This window comes from Bombus fervidus, chromosome 3 (genome assembly GCF_041682495.2).
Source record: "Bombus fervidus isolate BK054 chromosome 3, iyBomFerv1, whole genome shotgun sequence".
Lineage (NCBI taxonomy): Eukaryota > Metazoa > Arthropoda > Insecta > Hymenoptera > Apidae > Bombus > Bombus fervidus.
In genome coordinates, this window is record NC_091519.1 from 19432628 (window position 1) to 19460036 (window position 27409).

Here is a 27409-nt window from a genome sequence, read left to right on the forward strand (position 1 = left end):
GTTCCAACCGGATTTATTAACGGATCGACGGGTCACTTGGAATTTCTTGAGGGCCGGATATCGCGAATCTTTCGATGATCAATGATCGTGCGGGGTTATTTCCTTTTATCGCCAATGATATATTTAATACGATAAAAATCTAAAGAAACTCGTTCGAACGAATCGTCGATTCGATCGCCGAATACAAACTGGAACGGACAAACTAGATGGAATACAAACTAGATGCGACAATGGTGACAACCGATTTACTTTTCTAAATGCAGCTTCGCCTAATTCCAGTGTACCTGCCAGCAAGCCGGACTCGTCCTTGATCTATTTCACTGCATTTCAACACGGATCCAGAAAACTATTCGATTGCCAACGATCGAAAGACCGTTTAAAATGTTTTCGAACGAGTATGAAACAACGGAACTCGATTGACAATTTGGAAACTTCGTTACGATACTATCTGTAAATTTGCGTTGTCGTCCTGTGAATCACTGGTAAAGCCAATATCGATAGAAGAGTTAAAGCAAATGTACGTGCCGAGGCACTCCTGATCTTTCAAGACTGCAGACCTTATACAGATTTTGAGATCCAGATGTGTTGTTACGATTCTCGTCACGTATCGAAACACATCTTCCATATAGGGGGTTGCATTTTGCATTCGGAAGCGGTAAGCGTTTCTTTAAATACCGTAACAACTGTGTATGCATATCGGCAAATCGATTTCTAATACAAAAATATTTGCACACGTTCCGCTCATATTACGCGTACTTCGTTATCGATAACCGATATTTGTATGAACAAAAACCTATGCGAAACTCGTTGCAAGAGGTATAAAGCAAAAAGCCATTGTAACAAGCATCGAATATCGCGTAAATGCACAAAAATTTTCGTAACAGTTGTCAATGAAGAAATTACAATAAAGCCCAGTTACTGACTTTTTTTTCCAATCTCGCAACGCGATTTATTCAGAAAAACGACAAGGATGATATTTTGCCATGGAATTACCAACGAAGCGAACTATGATTTAACCAGCGTTCATCGAATACTAACCGCAGTTAACTAAACCAATCGGAGAATTCAATCGCGTATCAATCACGAATTTCTTCCGTTTATGCAAAAATAATAGAATCGAACAGAAACGTGAAAAAAATCCTCGTACCGTACGAATGTTATTCGACGACTGTATATAACACGAATTAATTAAATAGGATTCCTTGGGCTTTACCGTGTTACGGTTTAATTAAAGCCTAATACAACTTCGTTAATTATTATCGAACCGGCACAACATACTGCCGTCGTAGTAAGAAATTGCTTATTCCGTTTCCTCATTGGATTCCATTTCAGTAAAATCCTTTTCGCGAACTGTCAGTGGCAAGTGTTGCCATAGTTTGTCCTCGAATCTCACGTTACACGCAAACTATGGCGTTGATGTATCTCTCGCGTATAACTTTCTCTGTAGCCTCGATCGTTTCTGCTTTGTTTACAATTGTAGTACTCGCTTTGCTACCATGATATAGGAAATATTTCGCGGAATGGTATTTGCAAGAATTTACGAACAAACAGTTTCCTATTAGCCGCGTACGTTCTAATAAAATAATTTTAATAGCTGTCGTTTTGTTGCAACTTATTGCTGCTCGATGTCAATGTCCGCTGAAGTATTTCTTCGAATCGTGCGTAAATAGAACTTACCCTGATATAAGTTACACGTAAAATGGCATATTTTTTAATTAAATAAAATTTAAAACGAAAGAAATGTATTAAAAATATATATATAAGATCTTGATATTTATATAAGCATCACTCCCAGTCTATTGCACTCAAAATTTTCCCTTTTTGCAGAGATTGCAAATATCGGGCGATTTAAACGCGTGTTCGCGACGCGCGTCTTTACGGGCGTATAAATTTGAAACGCAAAGATCGTAACGTAATTCTCCGCAATTACGCGTTTGCCTACAAGTGGACGTTTCGCGTTAATGCTACCGTCTAACACCGAATTACAGGTACGTAAGTTCTAATTTAAACAAAGTAGACATTAATGAAGAGACCGCTGTTTGAACGCAGTCGCGAACAAAGGTTGAATTCGAAACTAAATCGGAAACAAAAGCCAATAAAATTAGTCACAGAATAAAAGGAGCTGCGATTACTTATCCAGACTTAACGTCTTCCATAGTCATCGCGATACTTAATTCCATCTTGGTTTCTAGGTTGAGGACTAATGCAAACTTAAGCCAACGATCGATGGCTGCTCTCAGGCAGATCAATGTTGCAAAGATCCATTTGCGAGACCATCGGACGTTGTCGAGATCGTGCTATTGGGACTTAAGGTTGCTCGAAGATCGTGAAAAGCGTAGAAATCGCGCGGTTGGCATTCGATGTTGCTCTAATTTTAAGCACAATTACGCGATTTCATGTATCACGTTCAAAATATTGTTTGTGTCGGTAAATGTTCAAAATATACCGTGTACAGAATCAGAAATCGCATAGGACAAGCGTATACTGAACAAATTTCGATGCAACGTCGTAGCATATTGAATATCGCGAGTAGATCGGCTTCCTATTCCAAGCTCGTCATATTTTTTGCTGGCAATTTCAATATCCCGACCCACGTAGTTCGCCGCACTCGGCCAAATCGACTCGTCCTTTTTACCGTGACAGCGTAATATCGGGATATACTACTGTCACGACTCCTGCGTTACTCTACTTTCACGGAACGACCGAATCTACATCGATCTGAAAGTGAAATCAGTTTTATTCGCGCTATCCGCTAGGGAATGATACAGATTCGATAGCCGGAAGAAAGTTCGTGACCCGAGATCCATTACAATATCGAATCGTAATTGATACCACTTCGCAGCGAACGTAACACGATTGTTAAACTATCTTTTACTTGCTGCCGTTCGATTCGCTAATGGCAACAACTTCGATTTCATATCTATTCGTCGCGTTTCCCTGCAACGTGCTATTACGTTCTATCCGCGTGATAATCATCGACAGGTGTAACATTCAAAGCACTTCCATTCTTTTATACGGGTACTTTTCTCGCTTTCCATGATAATCAATCGTTACACGAAAGACGAGTAGATGCTTTCGTATCTATTATCGTTAGTGAAACATAAAGAGAGGATATCGACGGTAATAAAGAGATAGGAATCTACAAAATGTTGCGTGGGCGAACACCGAGAAACTTCGTGGAAGACATAAAAGGAAAAGGCCACTCCTTTCTCTCGAGGTTAGCGAGAGCATACGATAACCCGTAGTATTTCGAAAGGACAGGAGCAGGACGAGGAAGACAAGGAGGAAATTTCACGAGCTCGATTTTCTGCATAGTACCGATTCACGCTGCTTCGACGACAGTGTCACAGGTGAAATTCTACTCACTATGCGATAACTTAAAATTCCAAGCGCCTTATCACGCGTGAACGTCCGGGTAGCATTCGATCACTGTAGCCGTTCTTAGAAATATATGACAAATACGACCAAAGGGCTTCTCCCACGCCAACGAATAAAGAATATAAATACTCCCTTCAAAATCATCCAAGTCAGTCTGAATAAATCCGTACTAGCCTGAATATTAAAAAGTCTATTGTATAAATTGAGTGAAAATAAAGAACTCCATCTCCTGTTCGGAAATCGATTGCTGAATTTTTTACGCGACAACAGCGACGATGCGATTAACGAGACCGAAGGAAAGCTACTAATAAACTTAGTACTTAACGCGAATCGTAACGTAAGCACGTACACAGAAACAGGATTCACCACTTTTCAAGTAAAAGCTGCAACTTCCATCAGGTCCGAGCGAAGACCGATATTTATCCTTGGATAGGAAATTGAAACGCGACAAAATTATTTAGAATTATTTCAGAGATAAAACGTCGCGAAGCGTTGTTCGAATCTTTTGCAACGTATAGCAAAGCTACTGACGCTTCGACTCTTTTATCAATTTTCCTCCTCCTTTCAGTCGTGGAAAGCGTAAAACCGTGAGACAGCGTACGGAAAGCGTAAAAAAAAAAAAAAAGAAATGTGAATGATCATCTAAACTTTAAACTTCCGAGAGACATAAAATACGATGGTTACAAGGTGTTCGCAAACATTTTACGACCACGCAACAATTTTCTCGCGGCTCGCAACAGAGTCGCGAATAGTTCTGGAAATTTACAATAGTATTTTATGTATCTACTTCCTTTATCCGGAAGAATCTTGACGTACACACTACCGAGAATTGTCTACACGCACGATAAAGAACAGTAGAAGGGTTGCGTCGGTAGATTTAAAAAAAAAAAAAAGAAAGAAAATGAAAGAAATAAAATAGGAACACCTCATAGGCTTTAGATAAAATTGGTGTGGTAAAAATTAGTTTCCAGTGGTTTTGTCTGTCTGTTTACATCCACATCGATATTATCTATTATTATATATATATATAACTAATAAACGAATTTTGATGAAGTTCTCTCTGTTGTATAGCTCAGTGCCCAAGATAGAAGATAGGATATTTGTAGAAGCTGAGAAACAACCTGGCATCTAGCAAGTTGTATACGCTTGATCGTTCCCATGTTCGATAGACAAAACAAGCAACGATGGTTACTGTTTACGCGGTGTTCCGAAATCGAACCCTCTTATAATTTCATATTTTTTAAACTTTATTACGAAGAATAACTCAACTGTTAGTATAAAAACATATGTAGAAATTCCACTGGCGAAGAATCATCTGCTTAAAAATTGTTCCGTATATCGGTAGTAGTCGAGGCGAACCAAGTCTACGACCGAACCGCAACGACCTGCGAGAAGCAGCTAGCGTTTCGTAAATAGCGAACAACAGCATGCAAATAGATAACAAACAGACAACAACAAACTACACGCCAACACCAACGAGGAAGCATCTTAATGGTTGCGGGCTGTTTGATTTGCATTCGAACTTTATTCGTGCGAACGTGAGTCATATACGAATGCCACGAAGAAACGCGAAAGCCACAGGTGATTTACACGGTACGACAAGCTTTTCTATACCGGGTACGCTCCGGCGAAACTCCATTTTGTTGTTCAGTCGTGTATCTATTTAAGTCACCGCGATGTCGTAGTAATCCTCAAATTTAATACCTTTGGAGTTTATCCTATCGATCTCTTTGTCAGTTGGGTGAACTCGTTGGCGAAATTACGGAGCACGAGAACAGCAGCAAGTTCAGTGTCATGCGAGCAACATAAATCGGAAAAGCACGATCTTGAAGCGATTGGTGTGCTTTGATGGTCGAGCGGGACAGCAGGAGCAATCGACTCCTTTGTAGCTGTGTATGTTGCACGCCGATGCATACAGAGTTAATGACGATACATCGCGGCGAACAGTTATGCCCAAACGCTAACGATATTACGATCGATGCAATTAGAACGGTCTGACCGTGGGAAAGCCACGAGTGTCGATGGACTTCGGAAACCAAACCACAGGGAAAAACGCGACGAAAATGACGCGCCAACGAAATTAACTTTTGCTGTTCCAATCTCGTTCCAATTCGTCGCACTATCCGCCGTTGATCGATTGTCCATCGAACAAAAAGCAAATACGGAGCGGAGGTTGATAGTTCGCACATCCGATAATCATGGAATTATTTTCACCGCAAAATTACCTACGCGTCGCCCGGATTTTTATGTAAAAGAGTTCCGCGTGATATAGAATATTTTCGAACGAATACAGATTAAAACGAGAAAACCTCGGGAAATGTAAAAAGCCGTGACGTCGAGAGTACTGCGCGTAAAACGTAACGCGCGTCATTCGTTTTCTGCTTCTCCGTTACTTCTTATTATTCCCGCTGGAATACGTAAAGCTTGACGCTAATTCAACCGATGTTATTTATCTGTACGCCAATTAACACGAACGATGACTCGTTCGTCGACACAAGCGTTGCAGTGTCACGGCACAATTACCTTCAATTTTCTGTTTTTATCGAACAACTTGGATAACGCAAGTCATCGCACGGATGTAGAATACATTTACGAATGGGGAAACGAACGACACAGAGAAGCCGATAGCTTCGTTAGACTCGAAGAACGGTAACAGAGATTCTCTTAAAATGAAACTACTTAACAGAGAACGACGAAACGTTGGTTGTCTCACGGGCTTTACGATAAAACGAAAGACAAATACCAAGTTCTTAATACGCATATTAAATTCGTAAGAAGTTTCGCGAATGGAAACGTTTATTTACTGAACGGGAAAGACACGAAACGTTATACGGACGTGAAACTTCCTACGAAACGTTAATACTAATAATAATTAACGTACATGTAAAACTGTTAATGTTTCCTCTGTAAGATTCGCAATCACGATAATAGCAATATTTTATCGAACAAATAACCTTTGCCCGAAATAGATTCGAAATTGCTACGAACACGCGACTTCTTCGTAATAGTTGAATCCTCGAATGCGAGCAACGAGCCTTTGTCGTTAGCACGATTCTTAAAATCGTTAGTTTTCGGAAGAGTGTGCGTCACGACTCGCGCGTTCCGAGAAGAAGTTCCACGTTGTCGTTCACGAAACGAGTATTAGACGTCTCGAGTTCACCTAACGCCATCCAATCCCCGGTTTGTATCGTCTAGAGTCTAGAGAGCGGTCTAAAAATACGTGTCACGTTTAATTCCGGTAATTGGGTCGTACGATCTTGGGTTGGCGGTTCGAAACGGTTTTTACGTGCAACCGAAAGATGGTCGAGCGGCGAGGACGGATGCGAAACATTATTTTAACAACGCTCGACGATATGAACGCTGTCCTTTAAACGGTCCGGACGAAGATGTAAATACATCGAGTGTCGGTGGTACGCGGTTGATCACCGGCTCAGAGATCGTAAATCACGCGTTGCCCGTGACAGATATCCCTGTGATCTACGGCAAGACCTGCTCGCTCCGCGTCTCAAATGACGATTATAGAATACCGCAAATTGTTCCTCGGTCGACCAACCCTTTGTCGTTTTCTTGCTTTTTTTGTTGAGATGAAATTCCTTCGAGCGGAAATCCCCGAGGGAAGTTAATCGACCCGTACTTGATCCGGATTGCACGAGTACACGAGGAAACGCGATAAGCGTTACAACGTAAGAGTGCAAGGCAAATATCAAAGATAACACAGGTGGAATCGATGAACGATATACCTAGCGACAGCTGTCCTTGTTCCTGTCGCTTACGTCGCTAGATAAGACGACATTCAGTTACCTGTTCATTCTCGTCGGTGTGACCTTCGAATACATCCAAACGTAAGTCATCCGTTTTATCCGGAAAAATCGTTTTATAAGACCTTCCGTTTTCGGCTATCCACCGCTCGAAGAGGATCTCGCGAGACTTTTTCTTCGGACGATTCTTCCATGGATTCCAGGGAATACGATTCGCCGCTCGAAATCCCGCGGGGAAGACAACTTTCAACGAGCAATTTCTCGCGATAAACGGTTATCTTCGTAGCGAAATTTTGGAACATTGGCAACTTTCGACCAACTCTTCTCTATTTGTTATCGACAACGCAACCATCATAGATCGAACGAGTTACTCGGAATCTCGCTGAAACCAAGATCGTGTTTTTGTTATATATTTGAAACGACCGACTTATTTTGTTATATGTTTCTTCGAAACGAAATTCCTGACTTTTCGAACCAAACCAAATTCCAAACGTGAAACGAGTTGAGCTGTAGGCGTCGGCCCAGCGATCGTGATTGCCCGTGATACTGTAATTAATCGAGTAGGTTACGCGGTAAAATGCTGCTCGATCGAAGAATCTCCGGTTGTTCATCTTTGCTCGTATTTCCCGAATGCAACGTAGTCTCGGCAGACGAATATTTATGCAGATTGTGCGGTCGAAAGATGAAAATCGTTGCGGTCGAGGAAACGCTTACGCTACTCGAGGATGGGGATATTAACGAAAAGAGAAGATTAAGGCGACAGGGAGGAAAGATCGCGCTTATCGTACGTACCGAGTACTAACTAGATTTCGAGAGACAAAAATAAGAGAGTAGTCTCGGGATTGAAGCAGTCTCGTAATAAGCTTTGCATACTAATCGCTGTATCTTGGCCGCGCGAGCACGCTTTCCACGATGAAATCGGAAGGATCGAAAGGCGGAACGTACAAGATCGGACGAGAGGTACGATTAACGATCGAGGAACCAATGCCGGTAGGCGAAGCACCGCTTAGATCGATCTTTCGAGCCGGCTCTGACGTCGCGTCGCGATATGAATGAAAGTAAAGATAGAGAAGGATGGACGTCGAACGAGAACGAGACGAATCGAAGTAAAGGGGAGAGAGAGGAAAGGCGGAGAAACGCGCGGTCGAGAGAGTGGGTGGTGAGAAAACAGAGCCAAGAACTAGAAACGAAATCGGAGAGGGGGAGAAGCGAGAGACTGGCAGATCGAACGAGATTAAAGGAAGGAAGAACAGCGAGACAGAGGGTTGATCCTCGTGGGGGAAAGACGTCGTAAAAAGAGACGACAGAAGGGAAAGGCGGAAAATAAAAAACAGAAGACAATAGGAAAGAATGGAAACGACGCGTAAAAATGAAGCGACGAAAGAAACAAAGGGTAAAAACAAGGGACGAGGAAGAAGCCGAGGAAAGATGGAAACGAAAAACTATGATGATAGCGAGAAGAACAAAGACGAAGTGACGTAATGTTGGTAGGGGAAAGAGAGAGAGGGAGGAGAAACCGCGCAGGCGGCGTCCACTGCCAGGGTCACTCGTCGTGCGTTCGCGAATGCTCTTGTGCTCGGATCATTCTCTTAGCGAAGCACTCAGTGCGCTGCAAGCGCTCCGAGACTGCGTGTCGACTTTACGACCTCGAATGAAGAAACGAGAGGTTCGCGAAAATTCATCTTTTCAATTACAAGCTACGAATGTGAAAATGAATTTTTCAACGCGGGACCGCTGTACAAAGACTCGAAACGGATCGTGAGAAATTTTCCAGCGAATCGGAAGTCCGCTTCGGGCTGGCGGGATCGAATTTGCGCGATTTGCCCGGCTAAAAAAAGAAAACAAACGAGATAGCGGCGCTCGAGTAAAATTCTGAACGAAGATTCGGGGCAAAGTGATATATCGACGGGCGTGCGACGATAATTTTAGAACGAAACCTTTCGTCCGGTTCCAGGTGCCAACAAAACGACAGAGAGACGTACGAACGAACGAGTAAGGTGTAAGCGTGATTAAAAATTGCATCGCGTCAAGGAAGCGAGGGACGCGAAGCATCTCTCGAATCACCGGTGAACAACAGCGCTTGAAGAATCTTGCAAAGTTCGGAAGTGTAGCCTGTGTTTGAAGATATCGCTGCTGGTGGAACGACGAACCGATATACACGGGAGATATCAGGAAGAAACTTTTCCGAAGGTGCGATGACAATTTTTACGCAAATAAAATGACGCACGGATACGCGGTTGTTTTAAAATATCAGATCGTCGCGATATCACCACCGCTTTTCCAATCAAAATTTCCTCACCATTAACATTACGCTTAACTATTATTCCCACGTTCCTACGCCCACAGTCATTTCTATTAATCTTCGCTCCCTCCGACGATGCTATTCGCGATGTGTTTAAGTATGTATAAGCAGACCCAGTGTCGTCGTTCAAGTATCGAGTATCCAAGTATCAAAGCTCGAGCCCCTTAGCAAACCGTTGGTCCGAAAAGGCGTTTTTCCTCGTTACGCATAGCCGACCCTTTTGGTTCTCCGAATGCTAGCTCGATTATCGAGTCTGCTCGCTATCTAAATCGAAATCGCAGTAGAAATTAATTACCAGCGTCGATGTTTCTCGATATCGTTCCGCTTGACCATCTTTTTCTACCAGTATTCGTTCCGTTAGAATTCGCTAGAATTCATTCGATTCCTTCGCTTCTTCGTTCGGACTTTGTTTTGCGATTATGGCGAGTGTAACTTCGGTCAATCGCGTCAAAATCGCCGGGTCCCGTAAAAAGTCAATGTTTCTCTCACGGAGACGTTTTAATCGTGGTGGGGTAGCTTATCGAACCGAATGATAAACTAGCGAGAATACCAAGTGTCACTTTTCGAAGAGCTTTGCTATGGAGAAAGAATTGCTTGCAACCACCGGAAGGAAGAAACCGTATGTTTCCATACGGTATAGCACCGACACGTTAATTACAGTTTTATGAATTTTGTTGGCGACTTAAACTCGGAAACAGGACGGATCCGGATCGGTGATTAATAGAAGAATCGATTTCCGTTGAGGCAAAACAATGGCCGAGCAAAGTTTGTTTCGACGAAGGGGCGAATCAAATATAAATTGCACGGCACTGCGCGACGCGGAGCTATTTCACCAGCGAACACGAAATTACATTTTAGCGGGAATCATCTTCTCGTTCGTCTCGCCTTTTGGAACGACCGATAAACCACGAGACAGATACTTCTGACTGATTTTTTCGAATTTTCGAAGAAATTGATAATTTCGACGTGTCGCGTCGAATTTCAATGAACCCGGGATTGCCATATAGCAGAAGGGTTCGATGAACGAAGAACGAATTCGTGTGAAGTCTGGCGAAATCACAGAAGAAAGCGGCAAAGTCGAGGCATCGGAATGCAAAGAAGAACGGTAAAAGGAATTCGGTAATACCGTGATCCCTATGGCGAGTAGTAATCGCAGAGGGATAAACTCGATTATCTCGGCTTCCCGAACAGCGGTCATTCTCACGATTTCACACGGAAAAGACACAAAAAGAGATCGTATCCTCGAGGACGAATCGATCGCTTTAACGCGAAACGACCGTCGAAAAAAACTGCTTCGATACCACGATATTGCGATAAGGGACGAACGGACGGCGACCATCTACCCCTTTGGGCTTCCCACTTTTTCTCAAGAGACAAGCGGAAGAACCCGAGAAAGTCGGGGTTCAACGGGAAAAATCGTAATCGACTTTCGGAGCAAGCGATTTCAGATCCCTTAGACGTCGTCGATCGCCAAGGGAATCGCGTTACGCCTATCGAAAGAAATTAAACCTACGATTATCTACGTGGACGAAGGGCGCGTACATCCAACGAAGATTAACCCTCTGCAAAGGGCCAGCGATGATAATTCGTCGCGTGAACAGACACGCAACGTGAACGAAGAGTAAGAGTGAAACGTCCGAGATAGCGGTGATTTTAATTAACGAAGCTAACAAAGTGGAACGATGCAGTTATCAAATACTCGATAGAAACATTGTTTCAGCGATTTCAACGTAAACCGGTAGATCTCCTTTAAGTACGAGATATAGAGAAGCAAAGTTTGCAAGAACTTTTGTACAGAACGGTGTGCAAGTTCTCGTTCGAGCGAACGATTTAACGTACCGTCTTGTTTGTTCCATTGTGATCGAAAGAACTCGACTTGTCACGTATTGGTTAAGCTTAACAGCAGCACTTTCCCACTAACAAATTTTAATCGCTCTCGTACAGCGAATAGAATTTCGCGAGTCTTGGCACGTCGGAAGCCAGAAGGAAACGCGATGCGTGTATCTATACACCCCAAAAATCGATGAAAGGAAGGACACGCTGTAGCATCTGACGATAATCTCCGAGACGCGCGTGATCGCGGACACGCATCGATTCGCGACTCTCGTTCCTTTTACGTACATTCCCGCGATTCATGCTATGATTCGCTCTCACGCGCGATAGCGACGATTGTTAGTCACCGTGAGAGTCGATTAATTATGTCACGGTTTCACGATATGCAAATAAGCGCATCTGGAAGCGCGGGCTGATACGTCGCCATTCACCCAGGTGAGCACGTCGAATTACCATTAACGATATTGTGCCTATCTTTAAACGTAATCGAGAAATTGCACGATAGATTTAAACGTTAACGAAATGTTCGATGTAATTGAAAGGACGAACGTACTAATTTGTCGTGGCAATCCTAACCGTCGAAACACGCGAAAGAGAATTAATATTAATACGTACATTTATTGAGCGCGGCAGATAATTAACCCCGTAGATTAATCCAGCGAAAATAGACAAGTATTTCGGAGATTTCGTGACATTCGGAATTGATTTTGATAAACCGGAATGCGGCTTTTTACGTATCTACAGGAAATTTGAAGGTGTAAAATTGCACAGGATACGCGTAGTGTCGTAAAAATATACAAAGTGTTCAAAGTATGGCGCTTTCTACGATACTCTATACTTGACAGATAACGCAACTTCTACTTTCTTCGTTATATTCTGAAAAATACGAATTTGCGTAAATATCCGCAGTCTAGTAATAACATATTCGATGAACTGTTTCGTGACAGCGCAATAATTAACGGGAATTCGGTGATCGAAACAAGGGGTGCGTTCCGTCGCCCGAATCTATTCGATAGCTGTATCGTCAAACAGCGAGAAATACGTTACACCAATATGCATATCGATGCATACCAACGCTGATTAAATATTTTCTGTAATTTCGAATTTCAGCGTGTCCAGCGTATCTATCGTAGAAAATTAATCGACCTTTGATCCTTCGATATTTCGCGTTCTACCATTTCAATAAATATCCGCAAATACTTAGCTTTTTCTTGCCTTTTTCCAAGTGTTTCGGCAGCGCTAAAGCCAAGAACACGACAGTTTGATTTGTGGAAACAGTGACGCGTGAGAACACGATGGTCGTCTACGTAATATAAACGAAACACGTAAGGCAGGAGCAACGGCGATCGAAGAATATTTTTTTCGCGGTTTCAAACACACTTCGGTAGTCGTAACGGCAACCAGACCATTTCGATAATGCGGTGGCAAATAAAACGCGATGTAGGTGGTCCCACGTCGAGGCGAACATGACCGTAACGCTCCTAAATTTGCGATTTACGACTGAGATTTCGGTGTCAATCGGTTTTACTCGGCGAAGTCGACTAGTCCATTAGGGGAAAGATTAAACGTTGATACAACCAGAGGGTGCGCGAGGCTGACATTTTCTTTTAACAGGATTTCCTTCTTCAGCGACGATCTATTTGTGACAAAAAGTCTAATTTTTTACGTAGCCTTGATACGTGTAACTTTGGTCGAAAACAATTTTCACATCTAGATACGAAAAACGAGCCAAGTATTTCGGTCGGATAAATGCGAATAATTTCTTTGCGTCACAGAGTTTCGGAAAGACTGATAAATCTTGTCAGAAACGAAAGCTTCGACAAAAAAATAAATCGCATCAGTCTGCGATTAATCATCTTTAGCTCAACCGTATTCCGATATTACTCGTATTAATCGAATTAATTTATCATTTATCACGAAGCAAGGAGGAACGAACAATACGAAACGGCAAACGCGAAAGTGTTTCATTGTGATTTCGGCGTTTAACGGAGCGAAAAATCGCTCTGATTCAAGTGGCGCTTATTTATATCGAAAGATTGGAAATTAAGACAATCCGTTGGAACGATCAAAATCTATCTGTGTTTTGTCACAAAATTCGTTAATGCTTATACGCCCGTAACCGACTTGCTTCTCCAAACGAGCATCTTCCACGAAGGATTGGAACAACCTCTTTGATTAAAATCCTCGGATACCGTGCAAGTTCCATCGATGATTATCCACAGAGTACATCGAAGAAACGATGAAAGAAGAATCGATATGGTAAAATTCACCTAAAAGGAGAACTACTTTATTAAAAGTTTTAGCAGCTTAACGATCCTCGTAAAGGGACAATAGGAAGAAAAAATCGTTATCAAACGCAATTTACGTCAGTATGGATATTACGCTTGCATTCTAAAATTTTATTCGCATCGTTCGCGTCGTTTCATTAAACGACGTCGCACGTTTATGGAAAATTTCAGTCAAATGTAGGATGTTAACCATACCTCTCTCGTATTAATAGAAATTTTGCGACCGTCGCTTTTATCTCGTATGTGAAACGTTTCCCTATCTCGTGCACATGGTGCGCAGAATCTCGTCAAACTTTAGCTCGCGTTGATCACTTGCTTCTATGATTTTTTAATTATCATCGAGCAGGGATTAGCGGAGTTTCCCTTCGATGGAAGACTTTTCCAATTACATTAATACCCGATGATACCGTCGAACGAAATAGTTCTCAAGTGAAAACGGTCGACGTTGCTCGATTTAATTCGTAGCCGCGATTATTGGGTAAATTCGGCTATTTATCCGACTATTGCGAGCAATTTATCCATCGATCGATAATCAATTAAGAATTTGTTAAATGTTTATCGCGTATTCGCTCGATAAAATTTTTTTACTAGCCACCGTTGCAACTGACGTCGGAAAATTACCTTCGTATAATATAACAATAAACTTACGACGGGAAAGATCATTTTCATCGAGTTTTCTCGTGGAAGGTAACGTATACGCATTAAAGGTATTTACGTGGCGCTACACACCAGGCAATTTTCTTTATCTCGTTTATCGTACCATCACCCGAGGCCAGGATCAAACACGGAATGGAAGGTAACCGATTGCCTCTTCATCGAATTTCAAGAGAAATTCTAAGTGGACGGAATTTTATTTTATGCGATTACAGAAAAAACGCTTTATTAATTTCCGTTTTATAATAAATAAGCCGTTACAACGAGAAGAATGCATAAAGGATAAAAGAATTTAAATTATCTCTCTAATATCTACGAGCACGAAGAGAAAATTATTAAGCGAACAAACAGTCGATCACGCCCTTTGGTTAATAAAACACCATAGAACGGAAAGAAAACAGAAAGATTCGCGGAAATTTCAACAAACCTAAACTCGTTATACCTAAATTTTAAAGGATATCGATTTTCAATGCTGCTGTTGTTCTTTAATGATCAGAGAGATCATTTTACCATGGCGAAACGTACGATAAAATATAATTTATCGTGTTCCATTAATTTTATCGTGTTTGAGGCGTAAAGTAAGAAGCGAGTAACTGTGAGAAAGTAAAGCAAGCAGAGGTACGAGCCTCCCTAGACGCCCTGTCTGCCTTTCAAACTTCTCTCGCGTTTCTCCTGTAATAAAAAAAAAACGAAACGCGAGAGGAAGGAAGACAAGCAGAGGCAAGGTCTATGTTCGAATGACAAAGGTGAAGATTAACCAGGTAAATAATCATGTTTGATCTCCCCCGAGAGTCTGACAGTACGCGTCGTGTCTCGAACGAACGATCAAGATAACAGAGACTCTCTTAAGCGCTGCCAAATCCACGTCTTTATAGTCGACAACTTAAACCGTTCCCTTGTAATCGATGTCCCGGCTCGGCTAGAAACAGACGGATGAGAAAAAAGAGCCATTCAATCTGACGAAGAAGATGCGTCATAGGTCGCCCTAAGTGGAGCTTTCAAAGAAGGAACGTTAAGGTATTTTATGATAAATTCTTTCCAGCTATCAGAGATATAAAAAAAAAAAAAAAAACCAACGAGTATTTGGGGCAGAATTGCCTACTATCTCCACTCGCTTACCCAGAAATATTCTTGGAAAATTTGAAATTTATCCGAGACGTATTTAGAAAGAAGAAACACAAAAAGTAGGCTAAACAATGGTAAAGAAAGATAAAAGATCGCTACTTCTCGATTCTGAGATCTCGTTTTAACGCCGAGCAACGTGTAACACGCTCGTGATGCAGGAATTTGTTTTGAATGTAAATGACGCGATGGTTCAGAAAAAATCGTACGTACGCGATAGATGTAGGCGAAAAGCGGAACGGAAAAAAGAAACGAGACGACGCGATTAATATCGAAAAAGCCTATCGTCGGCTCGATAAAATGGTCAGCTGTCGCTTTCGTTATTGCCAACCCTCTAAAAATACGTGTAGCTTCAGTCTTCGACTCTTCTCGCTTCAACTCTGAGTCAACTATAGGAACTTCTTATCTAATTTTAACGCGAAACACTGTGCACGCGGATAGAATATCGCGAAGTACGAGAGATTGCACGGCCTTGGCGATTGTGAAATTTGGATCGGGCCTCGTAAACTCGATCCCAGCGTGTTTACGAGAAAATTTGCCGATTAGCCGATACGTACGCTGCCTGTAAACGATTGTATAACTCTGCTATGACATCGCTGTAACATTCTACTTCGCTTTCAATTAATCGCCAGATGTTCGCAGCTTTCTATTTCTCTTTCAAACACCGACACGACGTTTACGATCAACTAATCATTTCGCGCTCGTAGTAGCTCCTCCGTTACTCGTTCCTTCGTACGAATAAACATCGACGAAGCTTTTACAAAAATTACAGCCTCATACTTTTCCACGCTTTCGATAAGTAATTTCCGTTTCGTAAACGAAGCAAATATCGTAAACGTTCGCGATCGTGGATCTCAATACTCGTCGAAGAAATATACTCGAAGACAGAAGGAGATACAAAAACATAAAGGCGAAAAATTTCCCAAAAGCCGTGACATTTACGAAATGGGACGTGCGTAAGAATGACGAGGTTTTCGTAGAACACAGTGACTATAGCGTACCGAAAATAATCCACATGCCATCGTGCCACTTTTGTACGTACGATCGTGTCTGGATCTTTTGAAAAATAAAATTCTGAGTGGCGAGAAACGGTACGCGTCTAAAAATGATACCAGCGATATCTTCTTTCAGTTAATCCATTCCAACCTAGCGTCAGTTACCTCGTGTTCCAATGCTACCAAGAGAGAGAGAAACAGAAAATAACAAGCAAGTCCAGTGAATTTAGCTTTGTCGATGCGTGTAAAAGGAGGACGTAACGGAGACCGGAGACACGCCGTCTGATCTTAAACGGCTGTTACCACTTATCGCATTCGCATCTCGTGCCGCGGTTACTCCACTTTCCGTGGCCAATGAAACCGAACGACGATCCAGCAGCGGCTGACTCTTTCGTATTTCTCGTTACACGAACGTGTACCGTTATATTCTTGACAATGACGCGACCGCGAAGGCTCGATTCCAGCCATCTGCTTCTAGTTGAACGACAGCAGTCGTAAAAGAAAAAAAATGAAAACAAGCACACGTATCAAAAAGAACATTACGCGAAAAATAGAAAAAAAAAAAAAAAGTACGAACGATGAATGAACGTGATATCTTCCGAGTCGAAACTTTCTTTCCTACGGTTATCGAGTTTCCTTTTTCAAAGAGAGACCGCGCTAAAACTCGTGACACGATTTCTAGCTTGCTAATAGCTGTGTATAAGTGAGAAGACACGTTAGATGTTGTTCACACTTGGAGGTTATTACTTATAAGTGACGGTAATACCGTCTCATTTCCTGGCTGCTCCACTTTGCAAGAGCAACGAGATCAGTAGCCTCGACACAATGCGACCGATTTACCAAAGTCGATTTAATGAAACACCACTTTTGTCTCGTTGACTTTACGGTCAGGAATTTACGAAAAACGTAAATTCGAAGAATCGTGTTCGCCGCTGATACGAAACAGTAGAGATACTCGAAACGCTTGTAAAAGGTCAGCGTGAGGTGATACGGAGCAAGAGAAACACAGCTGTTCTACAGTTTGTAAACATGTAGTGATTATTTGTCAGCCATTCCACTCTGCTCTATATTGATAGATCCTAGTCGTGCATTTGTACGCGTAGCTGATACGACGATATAAATATCGCCTTTAGCCGTGAATTATTCTCTCGACAACTATCATTACGCAAAAGTGGAAACGAAAAGGAGTTAGCAGCTCGAAATACCTCGACGAATAGTATCCAACATTTTGTAAATGTAACATCGATATCAAACTTTCCTTTCGTGCAATAGCAATTTATACAGTTAATTATAACGATTCGAAGAATATTGGGAATCGAAAAAGAAATATTCATCGAGTTCTTCGATACTGTAAGTGAATTGCGCGGTCGTTTGACGAACCGTAACGAGTACAAGCTCGTAAATAATAATTTAAGGTCGAAGATGTCTTAACGACTTTATTAGTCCTCTTGCCGTAATTACGACTCAGTCATTAATTATGATAACATAATTTGGTTCGCCGTCCCGGTTGAAAACCAATATCGATATTGATCTTATCGTTACAACGAGGTTACCGCATCTATACTTCCAAACATTTCATGCGAGAATTACGTACTTTCCTCTATATCTATTTCGCCAACGATATTACGAAAACTATTCGCACAAGTTCAACGTAATTTGCGTTCCCATAAAAGAGAGAGCTCCATTTCCGCTATTGTCGATAAGATAGCATAATTCGGTTGAAGGTTGAATGAAACATTCATAGAGCACTTTATGAAACTCGTATCACAAAACGTAACACCGAGAAAGCATCTGGATACCATAATACGGATAAAAGAATCAACATCGGAAGATTCATTTTTATGCAACGAGAGACCAACCCGATGAGACGTTTTCATTAAACTGCTAATTCAAGCAACGATGTACGCAGTCGTTAGCCTTAATCGTGATTAAACCGACGTAGCTAATGCACCGTGTACTTGGTCTCCGTGTCATTTGCACGCAATCATAATTAACTAGAGATATATCCGCAAAAATTGGTTCGAACTTATAAAAGATGCGTAGCTCGTACGCGTAACTATTATTTGGCTGCTTCGAAGGTGAAACTCTATGTCTAACGAATATTTATAGAAGATGATGATAATTTCTGCGTAATGTTCTCGCGAGGAACTCGCTATGCGTCACGATAAAACGACGATAGTTACTCGACTTCCTCAAAATCCGATATACCGCGAAAGCTAATTCACGAGTGAATTTCAAGCAATTCCATTACGGACCACCACCAGCATCGTGAAAAATTTTCAAGATAATTCAGGTTAAACGAGGCAGCGACTATTTCGCACGAGTGAACACGATTTTCCATAAAATGGATAAAACGTGACGACTATGGTCCGAATATATTCTCGAGCTTAGTCACTACGAGTCGATGTATTTACTTACCGAGTTCGAAAAACAATATTTCCAATTGTTTCGATTCAGTCGCGTCTCTATCATCGTCACGTAACGTCGATTATTATGTTCAAGATACCACGATATAGACGTAATTCTTATTGCTTAACGAATCCTAAACGCTTTCGCTGAATAAGTCATCAAAAACGATCAACTATTTAAGAAATCTATTTAAAATGTTATGACTACGTAACAAGCGATTCGAACTTGTAGAATAAATTGTGCGAAAGTGATACTCCAATTAGAACGGAGAATATCAACGAACATGCACGTATTGCGGCAAATTTCTACCACGAGAGATAATACGATTTACTAAACGTGTTCAAATCCTATTTTTTTGAAAATGAAGCTTTAAACGGGAAAATGTTATTCTCCATTTTCGACTTATTTTCACAATGTGAAATAAAACTTCCTGTCGATCAGCACCAAAAAACACCATTTTCTCGAAAACTAGGCCGAGCGTGTAAACACGTTATTCTATACTTCTTTTCTTACTTTTCCACGAGGAATCGTGTGGTGTTAGTGCTGTCACGTGTTATTCGGCCGAATCCTGTGACTAGACGCGAGTACGATCACTTGATCTTTGATATTTTCAAGAGAACAGCTAGAGTTTTCGAAACTATGCGTGTTGATATATTGGCTCCCCATAACAGAGGGTGATATAGCCCCCGGGGAGCATATTGTTCTCCATCAACGTACTAACGTTATTTCATTTTTTTATTTATGTTATAATCGCACAGACATGCCTCGGACAAATATTTATCGGAGATGGAGAAGGTTCTACAGGCTGAAAGAAGGAAATCGAAGAGATATTTTAAAGCGTCGTTAGCTTTTCTCATAACGAGCACATAGCGAATGCACATCGTGCGAAAAAGAGAGTATACGCGTGTGATTTTTGTATATAAGCAGAAGAATTCGCTTTATTTATTTTTGATCTTAAAATGTTAGCAAAAAATAATTTGTTATGATTTTTGTTAGGGAGCCGTATTACCCTCGCTTTTGTACGAGCACCAAAAACCACTTTTTTTCATAGAGCATGTGACGTTCGATTAAATTGTTTTTCTTCTACCTTTAATTATTTTTCTTTTTTAGCATTTTTCGTCAGAGATAACCTTGTTAGTTTACGAACATTTTACGCGAAAAAGTTTAAAGCCGTTTAAGTTATCAATCAGATTTTAGGAAGAAATATAAAACTGGCCGCCATATTACCACGCTTTACCACTCTACTCGTGACAATTTATCCAGAACAGGAAACTAGAATTTCGCGAGAACAAAAGTGAACGACGGCACTTGGCTGCTCAAAAGTTTGATTAAAAACGTAAGCGTTGCCAATGAGACTCTCGCTCGTGCAGCACATTCGTGAGAGATACGCGATAAAGTTAAATTTCTTAAATGGCCTCGATTCTTGCTTCGAAAACTTTTCTTTCCCGTTCTTTCTTACATTTCTCTTTTCTTTTCCTCTTCTTTTTGGCGACCGAAGATATCGAGTTTAATCGCTTGTCGATGATAAACGCTCGATCGTTTCTACTTTATTTCGTCCACTAAGCTGTCTACCGCTGCGAATTTGCGTGCAAACTGTCTAAAACGAATCTGAATCGACGCTTTCAAGTTTAAACGGCATTTGATAGCTTCTATTGAAAACAACGGCACATCGATGCGTTGAATCAGTGTTGTATCAAAAAGAGAAACTCTAGGACACGGACATTAGGAAAGGACGAATTAACGATTGGTTGAAACGTACCAATCGATACTCGAAATGGCGGAAATTGTATCGATCGTTCGATCGATTTAACAGAGATGCCTTGCCCTCTATGTCGTACCAACTTGCTTTACCGATCAATATCATCGACGATTAACCCTTTTATTAAATTTATTAAACTTTTCTGTATAGAATGCTCTCGCTATTTTCACAGGTTGATACTTCGCCTCGATAAATGCAGTGACTCACAAAAATATTCGGATGAGTTATACGAAACTTCTTGAAGATGATTCCCAAGAATGTTATAATTAATTAATCAAAAAATCATAATGTCGATCGAGAACTGTAGAAACGTAAAAGAGACATTTATCGCAAATATAAATAAATATGATAAAGCGAGAATAGTGGTCTTAAGTGCATGTATGATTGCAACAGATATCTTTTAATTTCTATATACATTTCCAGATTCGTTTAAAATTTTACCGATATACCATGACGGCCCTGTGCCGTTATAACGCTAATAGACTTTTAAAAACTATTCGTGCAAAGTTTCTATCAGTGTTCAAACACTTTCGTGCGCCACTATATATTCTACGCATGCATTATTTATAAAAACTTCTAAGATTTCTGACTTACAGACACTCTAGTAGCGTCGCAACTTCTTAATCCGACCGGCTTTTCCCGTATACAATGGCAGGCATGCGTTCAAACGCTCTCGTTTCGTTGTAAAACACCGTTTTTCCCTCTCGTTGTACTTTCATAATTCGTTCGTTTCTCTCGTTCGTTTCGCTTCACCGTTAATATCTAAAGCTTTGTTATCGATTGAACCATTGAAGCTCGAAACTCACGAAATCACTGGATCACAGATAGTGGATGTGGTTCGCCAGTTACGTTCACTCCCTTCTCTCCGTGCTACTGTTTACCGAATAAGGTCGATGTCAATGCCTACAAATACACTTCCGCCGTATAGAAACATATATATTGTTTTTGAATCGAGGAAGCCGATAAACTTTCGGTCAATTCGATCAACACTTGACGCACCGTTTTTGAATGTTACGCGATTAAGGACACCGAACATAAGTTACACAAGTTCCAATACGCGTTGTATTGTCTTTTAAAAAGAAACAGGGCGCGACAATCCCGATCTCTGGCGGTGCATATTAGAATTTTATTCCCATTCCACAGGATACATATGTACATTTATATATTATATAGTTTTACATTTATTTATTATTATATCAATACAAGTTATAAGAATTAAATTAAGATGTTTATATTTATATTACAATATTTATGTATATTTATTTATTATATACATATATATACATACATATACGTGTATACTTAATTAAACGTGTATTATGTATATTGCAGCCAATAAAAATAAATGAGAAATTACATTTCATACAGTATACGTTTCATACTTTTTGATTACAGATTCCTGGAAATAGAAAACTGGAAATAGGGAGACGAATATCAAACTGTGAAATTATAATATATCGCAGATGTACACACAAAAAGTTAACGAAACTGTCATGAAGATCAAGCAAATCGAATTAGAATCGATACTGTTTCAGAACACACGAGAACGATACGAAACTAGATAACACTTTGGGATTTCGATAAAGTATTCGTCATGTTACCAAAACTATTAGTTCTCGGCTCTCACAAAGTCAAAAGGTAGTGAGAGTCGAATTAAAATAATAATAAGACGAACGTATTAAGATTACGTACTGAAGAATTGAATCGAACATAAGCTTAAATCGTTCGAAGCAAAGTAACAAAGACAAATTCATTCCCGAGTGAATCTTCTGCTGAAAGAAAAATCTACAGTGAAAAAACGATCTAATTACATAGGTAATGATATGTATATAAGTGATAAAGACAAGAAATATTTTTGAACAGTGAAGCATGAGATTGAAAGGAAAGAAAGAAAAAGACTGATGAAGAATCGGGTGAAGAGAAAAAACGGAGATACTTGAAAACGATGGAAACAAGCCTCAAAATTTTCAACAGCACCAGTTACTACGATGCTGGACAATTATTGGAAAATTTATCGATTAAAGAGACCACGAGAGAACCGCTCGAATGTAAACAAGAAATCAATTCGAACGGTCTGTTTGATTTCATTATCTATGGCGTGCTGATGAACCTGATAGGTCTTTTTGGGATATTCGGCAACGCGATTTCGATGATCATTCTCTCGAGGCCGCAAATGAAATCGTCGATCAATTACTTGTTAATTGGCTTAGCCAGATGCGACACCGTCTTAATTATTATTTCGGTAAGTAAGTTTGTTAGTCGTTTAGAGAGCTGAACGATCACTTTTGAATTGTATCGACAAAATATTTGACACGGAAGTTATTAAACGCTCGACTTGAAGCATTAAAAACTTTACGCCACCATTATTTTCTAAAGACGAGAGAGTAGCTTAAAAGGACTAGGTAAAGAAGAACCTCGAGTTGCAACCACTTACGAAGCAAATGGGAGATACAGAATTCTTTGCACGATAAAATATACGAACGTTCAGTCATCGTGAATTTATAAATACGGGCCAATCTCTGGAATAAAGTTACTTGGATTCAGGTTACGATAAACACCTCGTTGATTTATTGCTCTTTGTCAAATGCTAGCAAAAACGTAAACAAGTTATAATACATATGCTTTTATTGATAAAATTATTTTATTAATTATTAATAAAAATAATTATTGCTAATTGGAATTTTTAATCTCGTTAAAAATACGCATATCTATAGATCGTCACGTTTCACGAATCTCCATAATTTCGAAATCAGTATCAAAAGATATTTTAGATAATAGATAAATAAAGATACTTGTAGATAATTCAAATACAATTTATACTCGCGAAAATGTGACGTTTTTAGAGACTCCATTCAATTTGTTAATCACTCTAGAGAGAGAGAGAGAGAGAGAGAGAGAGAGAGAGAGAGATCCGTTTTAATTGTTAATGAAAAATTCTCTTTCATCCAACAGCTAAACAGCTTTCGTTATATCGCTAAAATGATAAGCGAAAAAAAGAAAAGATGAAGTACTGAGTGAAAAAAAAAGTCTATGACATTTTCAGATATTAATTTACGGCTTACCTGTTATTTACACGTACACTGGCCAGCTGTTCGACTATAAGTTCATCGTGCACCCGAAGATAGTCCGATTCTTATATCCATTATCGTGCATAGCGCAAATAGCAACGGTGTACTTGACTCTAACTGTGACTCTAGAGAGATATATCGCAGTATGTCATCCTTTACAAGCTAGGTCTTTTTGTACATACGGACGAGCTCGACTAGCTGTATTGGTTATCGTGCTATTTTCCTTTCTTTACAATCTACCAAAGTGAGTAATTTCACTTCCACCCGATTTAAGCTTCAATTACACCGCTGATATAAAATACATTCTTTTTATCATTTTTACAGATTTTGGGAGGTAGATTACTATGCGGAAGTTCATTGGAAGTACAATGTTACTATATACTGCATATATCCGGCAGACTTGAGAAGCAACGACTTGTATGTCACCGTTTACGTCCACTGGATGTATTTCTTTATTTGTTACCTGTTTCCCTTTCTTGCTTTGGTGATATTCAACGCTGCCATCTACCAAAGGGTAAGTAAAATAAATCGTATCGTGTCGTTTAAAAAAAAAAAAAGCAAAATTTCACTAATATCTTAATATCGCGGATTATTATTATTTTCAAAACATAGAGTACTTCAAATCCATTTATTATTTCTAAGTTATTATACAGAGTATCACCGTAAAAGAGAAGAAACTATAATGCAAATGCAACATTGCAATTCCCAACATGTTACCGTACACACTTACGAGCATACCTATTTGGAGCAAAGTTTATAAATGTATACACTTCGGAATGCAACTACGAATAAAGGTTTTATCGTGTTCGATTTTTCAACTCGCTCATTTCTCTTGCACATGCAGTCACTCTTTTATTTACTAAACTTTGTTTCTCTTCAATCTTCTATATCTATTCAGAATCTTTATGAATGATTGCCGAACTTATAGCTGAGCGAGTGCAAAATTAATTACATCTCTTTTTTCACAAGCTGATTTATTGTATCTGATTCGTGTAAAATTTATTTCATTTCGAATCAAGCGAAGGTAACGCTGCTCTAAAAAATAAGTTACTTCTTACTACAGATAGACATTGAGTATAAAATTATAATGCGATGTTTCAGGTGAGAAAAGCGAATAGAGATTTGCAACAGCTTTCTCGACATCAAAGACGCGAAATCGGGCTAGCAACCATGTTACTTTGCGTGGTGATCGTTTTCCTGATTTGTAACATCCTACCGCTAGCCTCAAACATTCACGAGACCTTCTTCAGCGATCCGCCACATTGGTTGGTGCAGACGGGCAATCTTCTCGTGACAATTAATAGTAGCATCAATTTCATTATCTACGTGATCTTCGGTAGGAAATTCAAAAGGATATTTCTGAAGCTGTTTTGCAATTCAAAGTTATTCCGACCTGGCAGAGACAGTCCAGAATTTCAAACTTACGACGAGTCGATCGTTACCAATATGACCAATATAGAATTAAGGAACTCTATCAGACATTATCACGTAAACAGATCGAGTACTATCAACAGGAATAACAATGTCTCGAATGGCAGTACGCGACAAAGCGTGAAAATATCAGCAAGACCAGCCAGTCCAGGACCTTGTGTGTATTATCCTGCAAGGAGTCCTGTCAGAAGCCCTAGTCAGATGTCCGGAACATCAAGCACACAGAATGGGTGGAGTAAAAAAGATGTAAATTCTTCTTTGTAATAAATCTCAAATATTTAATCTAATCGCAATAAGTCGACGATCGTTCGTGAATAACAAAGAATATCTTTTGTGCACCAAATAAGATGAAATAAGAAAATCTTTTTGTACAAAAATCACTCAAATTGAATGTAATCAGATAAGCTCGAAAATATTGGTGTTTATCTATCTTGCTAGTTAATTTTTGGATAAAAAACAGCATCGATATTGTAAATTTATTCTCATATGTTATTAGATATATAATATCAACCTTTCGAATTATTTCAATTTTTATTTAAGTTTTACGTATACTTGTTATCTTTCTTCTTCTTCTTCTTTTTTTTACAGTTACCATCGATAAAATAATTTACACATACTTATTTTTATAAAGACTTTAATATCATACAATAATCACAGAAATTTCAGAAATGCGATGCATTTTGTCACAGATTTCATACAACTGCTTCATAATGTACATATTGTATACGAGACATTTTATCATCGTAATGAATAAACATTAGTTAAATATGTGTAAAAGGTCATCGTTCTCCGAAGTTTGATGCACAAATTAGGAAGAAAATAATAAAATTTGAAAAAATATATTTTTCGACTATTAGACAAACAAAAGATATTCAGTAACAAGAATATTGTTGAAAAAACAAAACATAAATCAGTACGTGTTTACTTGTTACGAAACGTATAAAACGAGTGATTACCTTGTACAAGCATAAAATTATTTCATATAAGTAACTGATATATATATATATATATATTAGTTATGAAACGCATATATATGTAAAAAGGCATTCTCGCGTTGTTATAATCCACAAAAATTTTAGCAAGTTGTAAATATACTCGAACTATTTTGATATGTTTAAATAGAGACTTATAGGTGAGACTTATTTTTGGTGTATAAGTTATATCTATAATGTCCACTATCTTTTCTGAAAACAGGCATTGAAAGAGAAATTGACCAAAACAAGATCAACGTTCCCCATTATTCCTATTCTTATAAAGAAGCTGAATTTATTTTTAGACAAGAATCAAAAATTTACGCAAATACAGTATTATCAATATTTCTCCAGTACTGCTTACAATGTTTGAACGAATGTAAATAATAATCAAATTCGATAGGAATAAAATTTCACTCGATTTTATATCTTGAAAAGGATAAAAAATAAATAAATATTTAGATCGCGAAACAATTCGGTTATTTCGAAACGTCATTTATAATAGTATACTTGGATGTGTATAACCGAAACATTGAAACACGAAAAAATATTGTATTCGTTACAACTCACTTATTATTCTAAGATGCTAAGGTGTATTATACTGATCAAAAAAATAAAAACATTCATATATGTAATAATTAATATTTATGTTTATCATATAACGGTCTTCCCTCCGTGTAAAATAAGCACGTTATTCGCTTCATTGAAATCTTTTATCTCATAACTAAAAAAGTATGCCTGTATTTTTATTTTTTTAGATCTATACCTTAGTACTTTAGAATGGAATACAAACATGTACCTGAAATTATTTACTATGAGTAGATCGTTTAGATTCTTTTATATTATGTCGCAATAATTCTTCTGTGAACTTCGATATACTTTTGTTAAGAATATTTCGTGTAAAAAAAAAAAAAGATATACATGTTATCAATATATTTCCTTCTATTATTTCTATCAAGCGTACAAACTTTTATAAGCAACACAAAATATTACAAATATGTATAAATACAGAAAACGATAACTGATTTGGTTAGAACTTCGTGATGGATTTCGATTGATTTGAATTAAAAAAAAAAAAAAAGTTTGGCAACGAAACTACATCATTCTTAAAGTAGTAATATTAAAATTTAGGGCCAAATAGAGGGAAAATAAACGCTCTCATAGCTATATGATAAAAAATAGTACGAATCACATAAATATACATTATATTCTAATCACAAGGTTTCAATTAATAGGTAATTAAATTCGAAATTATTGTGATTACATAAATACATAGATGTATAGGCAATAAAAATATATCATCATGAATTAATTGTAGATATTATTTCCTTGCGATTCTAGCTATTCAGAACCATTCCAGCTTTATAGATATTTTAATTTATAATTAACTACGTAAACACATTTTTCATACTATTCATTAATAATGCCCTATATTAAATGG

The 27409-nt window shown here is 39.0% G+C and overlaps 2 protein-coding genes across 4 annotated transcripts in view; one reads left to right on the plus strand and one right to left on the minus strand.

The window, feature by feature from the left end:
* LOC139985821 (uncharacterized) overlaps positions 1 to 21526 on the minus strand; it is a 49398-nt gene extending 27872 nt beyond the window's left edge. Inside the window, exon 1 of the mRNA XM_072000610.1 lies at positions 21093 to 21526. The gene's annotated coding sequence lies outside the window, so the exon portion shown is untranslated. The remainder of the gene's footprint in view (positions 1 to 21092) is intronic.
* On the plus strand, positions 8700 to 27276 carry Fmrfar (FMRFamide Receptor). 3 transcript variants are annotated; one of them, XM_072000614.1, is made up of 6 exons: positions 10314 to 10976; positions 11009 to 11706; positions 21894 to 22740; positions 23542 to 23810; positions 23891 to 24080; positions 24668 to 27276. In XM_072000614.1, the coding sequence occupies exons 3-6, from the start codon at positions 22444 to 22446 to the stop codon at positions 25259 to 25261; spliced, it is 1350 nt and encodes a 449-aa protein (XP_071856715.1). In that variant the 5' UTR covers positions 10314 to 10976; positions 11009 to 11706; positions 21894 to 22443; the 3' UTR covers positions 25262 to 27276. The 3 variants fall into 3 exon arrangements, with proteins under 3 accessions (XP_071856716.1, XP_071856715.1, XP_071856717.1); XM_072000615.1 differs by lacking the exons at positions 10314 to 10976; positions 11009 to 11706 and adding an exon at positions 8700 to 9326; XM_072000616.1 differs by lacking the exons at positions 10314 to 10976; positions 11009 to 11706 and adding an exon at positions 21530 to 21609.
* Positions 27277 to 27409: the final 133 nt, after the last annotated feature.

Bases quoted from the DNA above. Each gene is read 5' to 3' on its own strand.
- Fmrfar (XM_072000615.1), top strand. From the start codon at position 22,444: ATGGAAACAAGCCTCAAAATTTTCAACAGCACCAGTTACTACGATGCT. The intron at 22,741-23,541 runs GTAAGTAAGTTT...TGACATTTTCAG, and splicing joins CCGTCTTAATTATTATTTCG to ATATTAATTTACGGCTTACC. The intron at 23,811-23,890 runs GTGAGTAATTTC...TCATTTTTACAG, and splicing joins TTTCTTTACAATCTACCAAA to ATTTTGGGAGGTAGATTACT.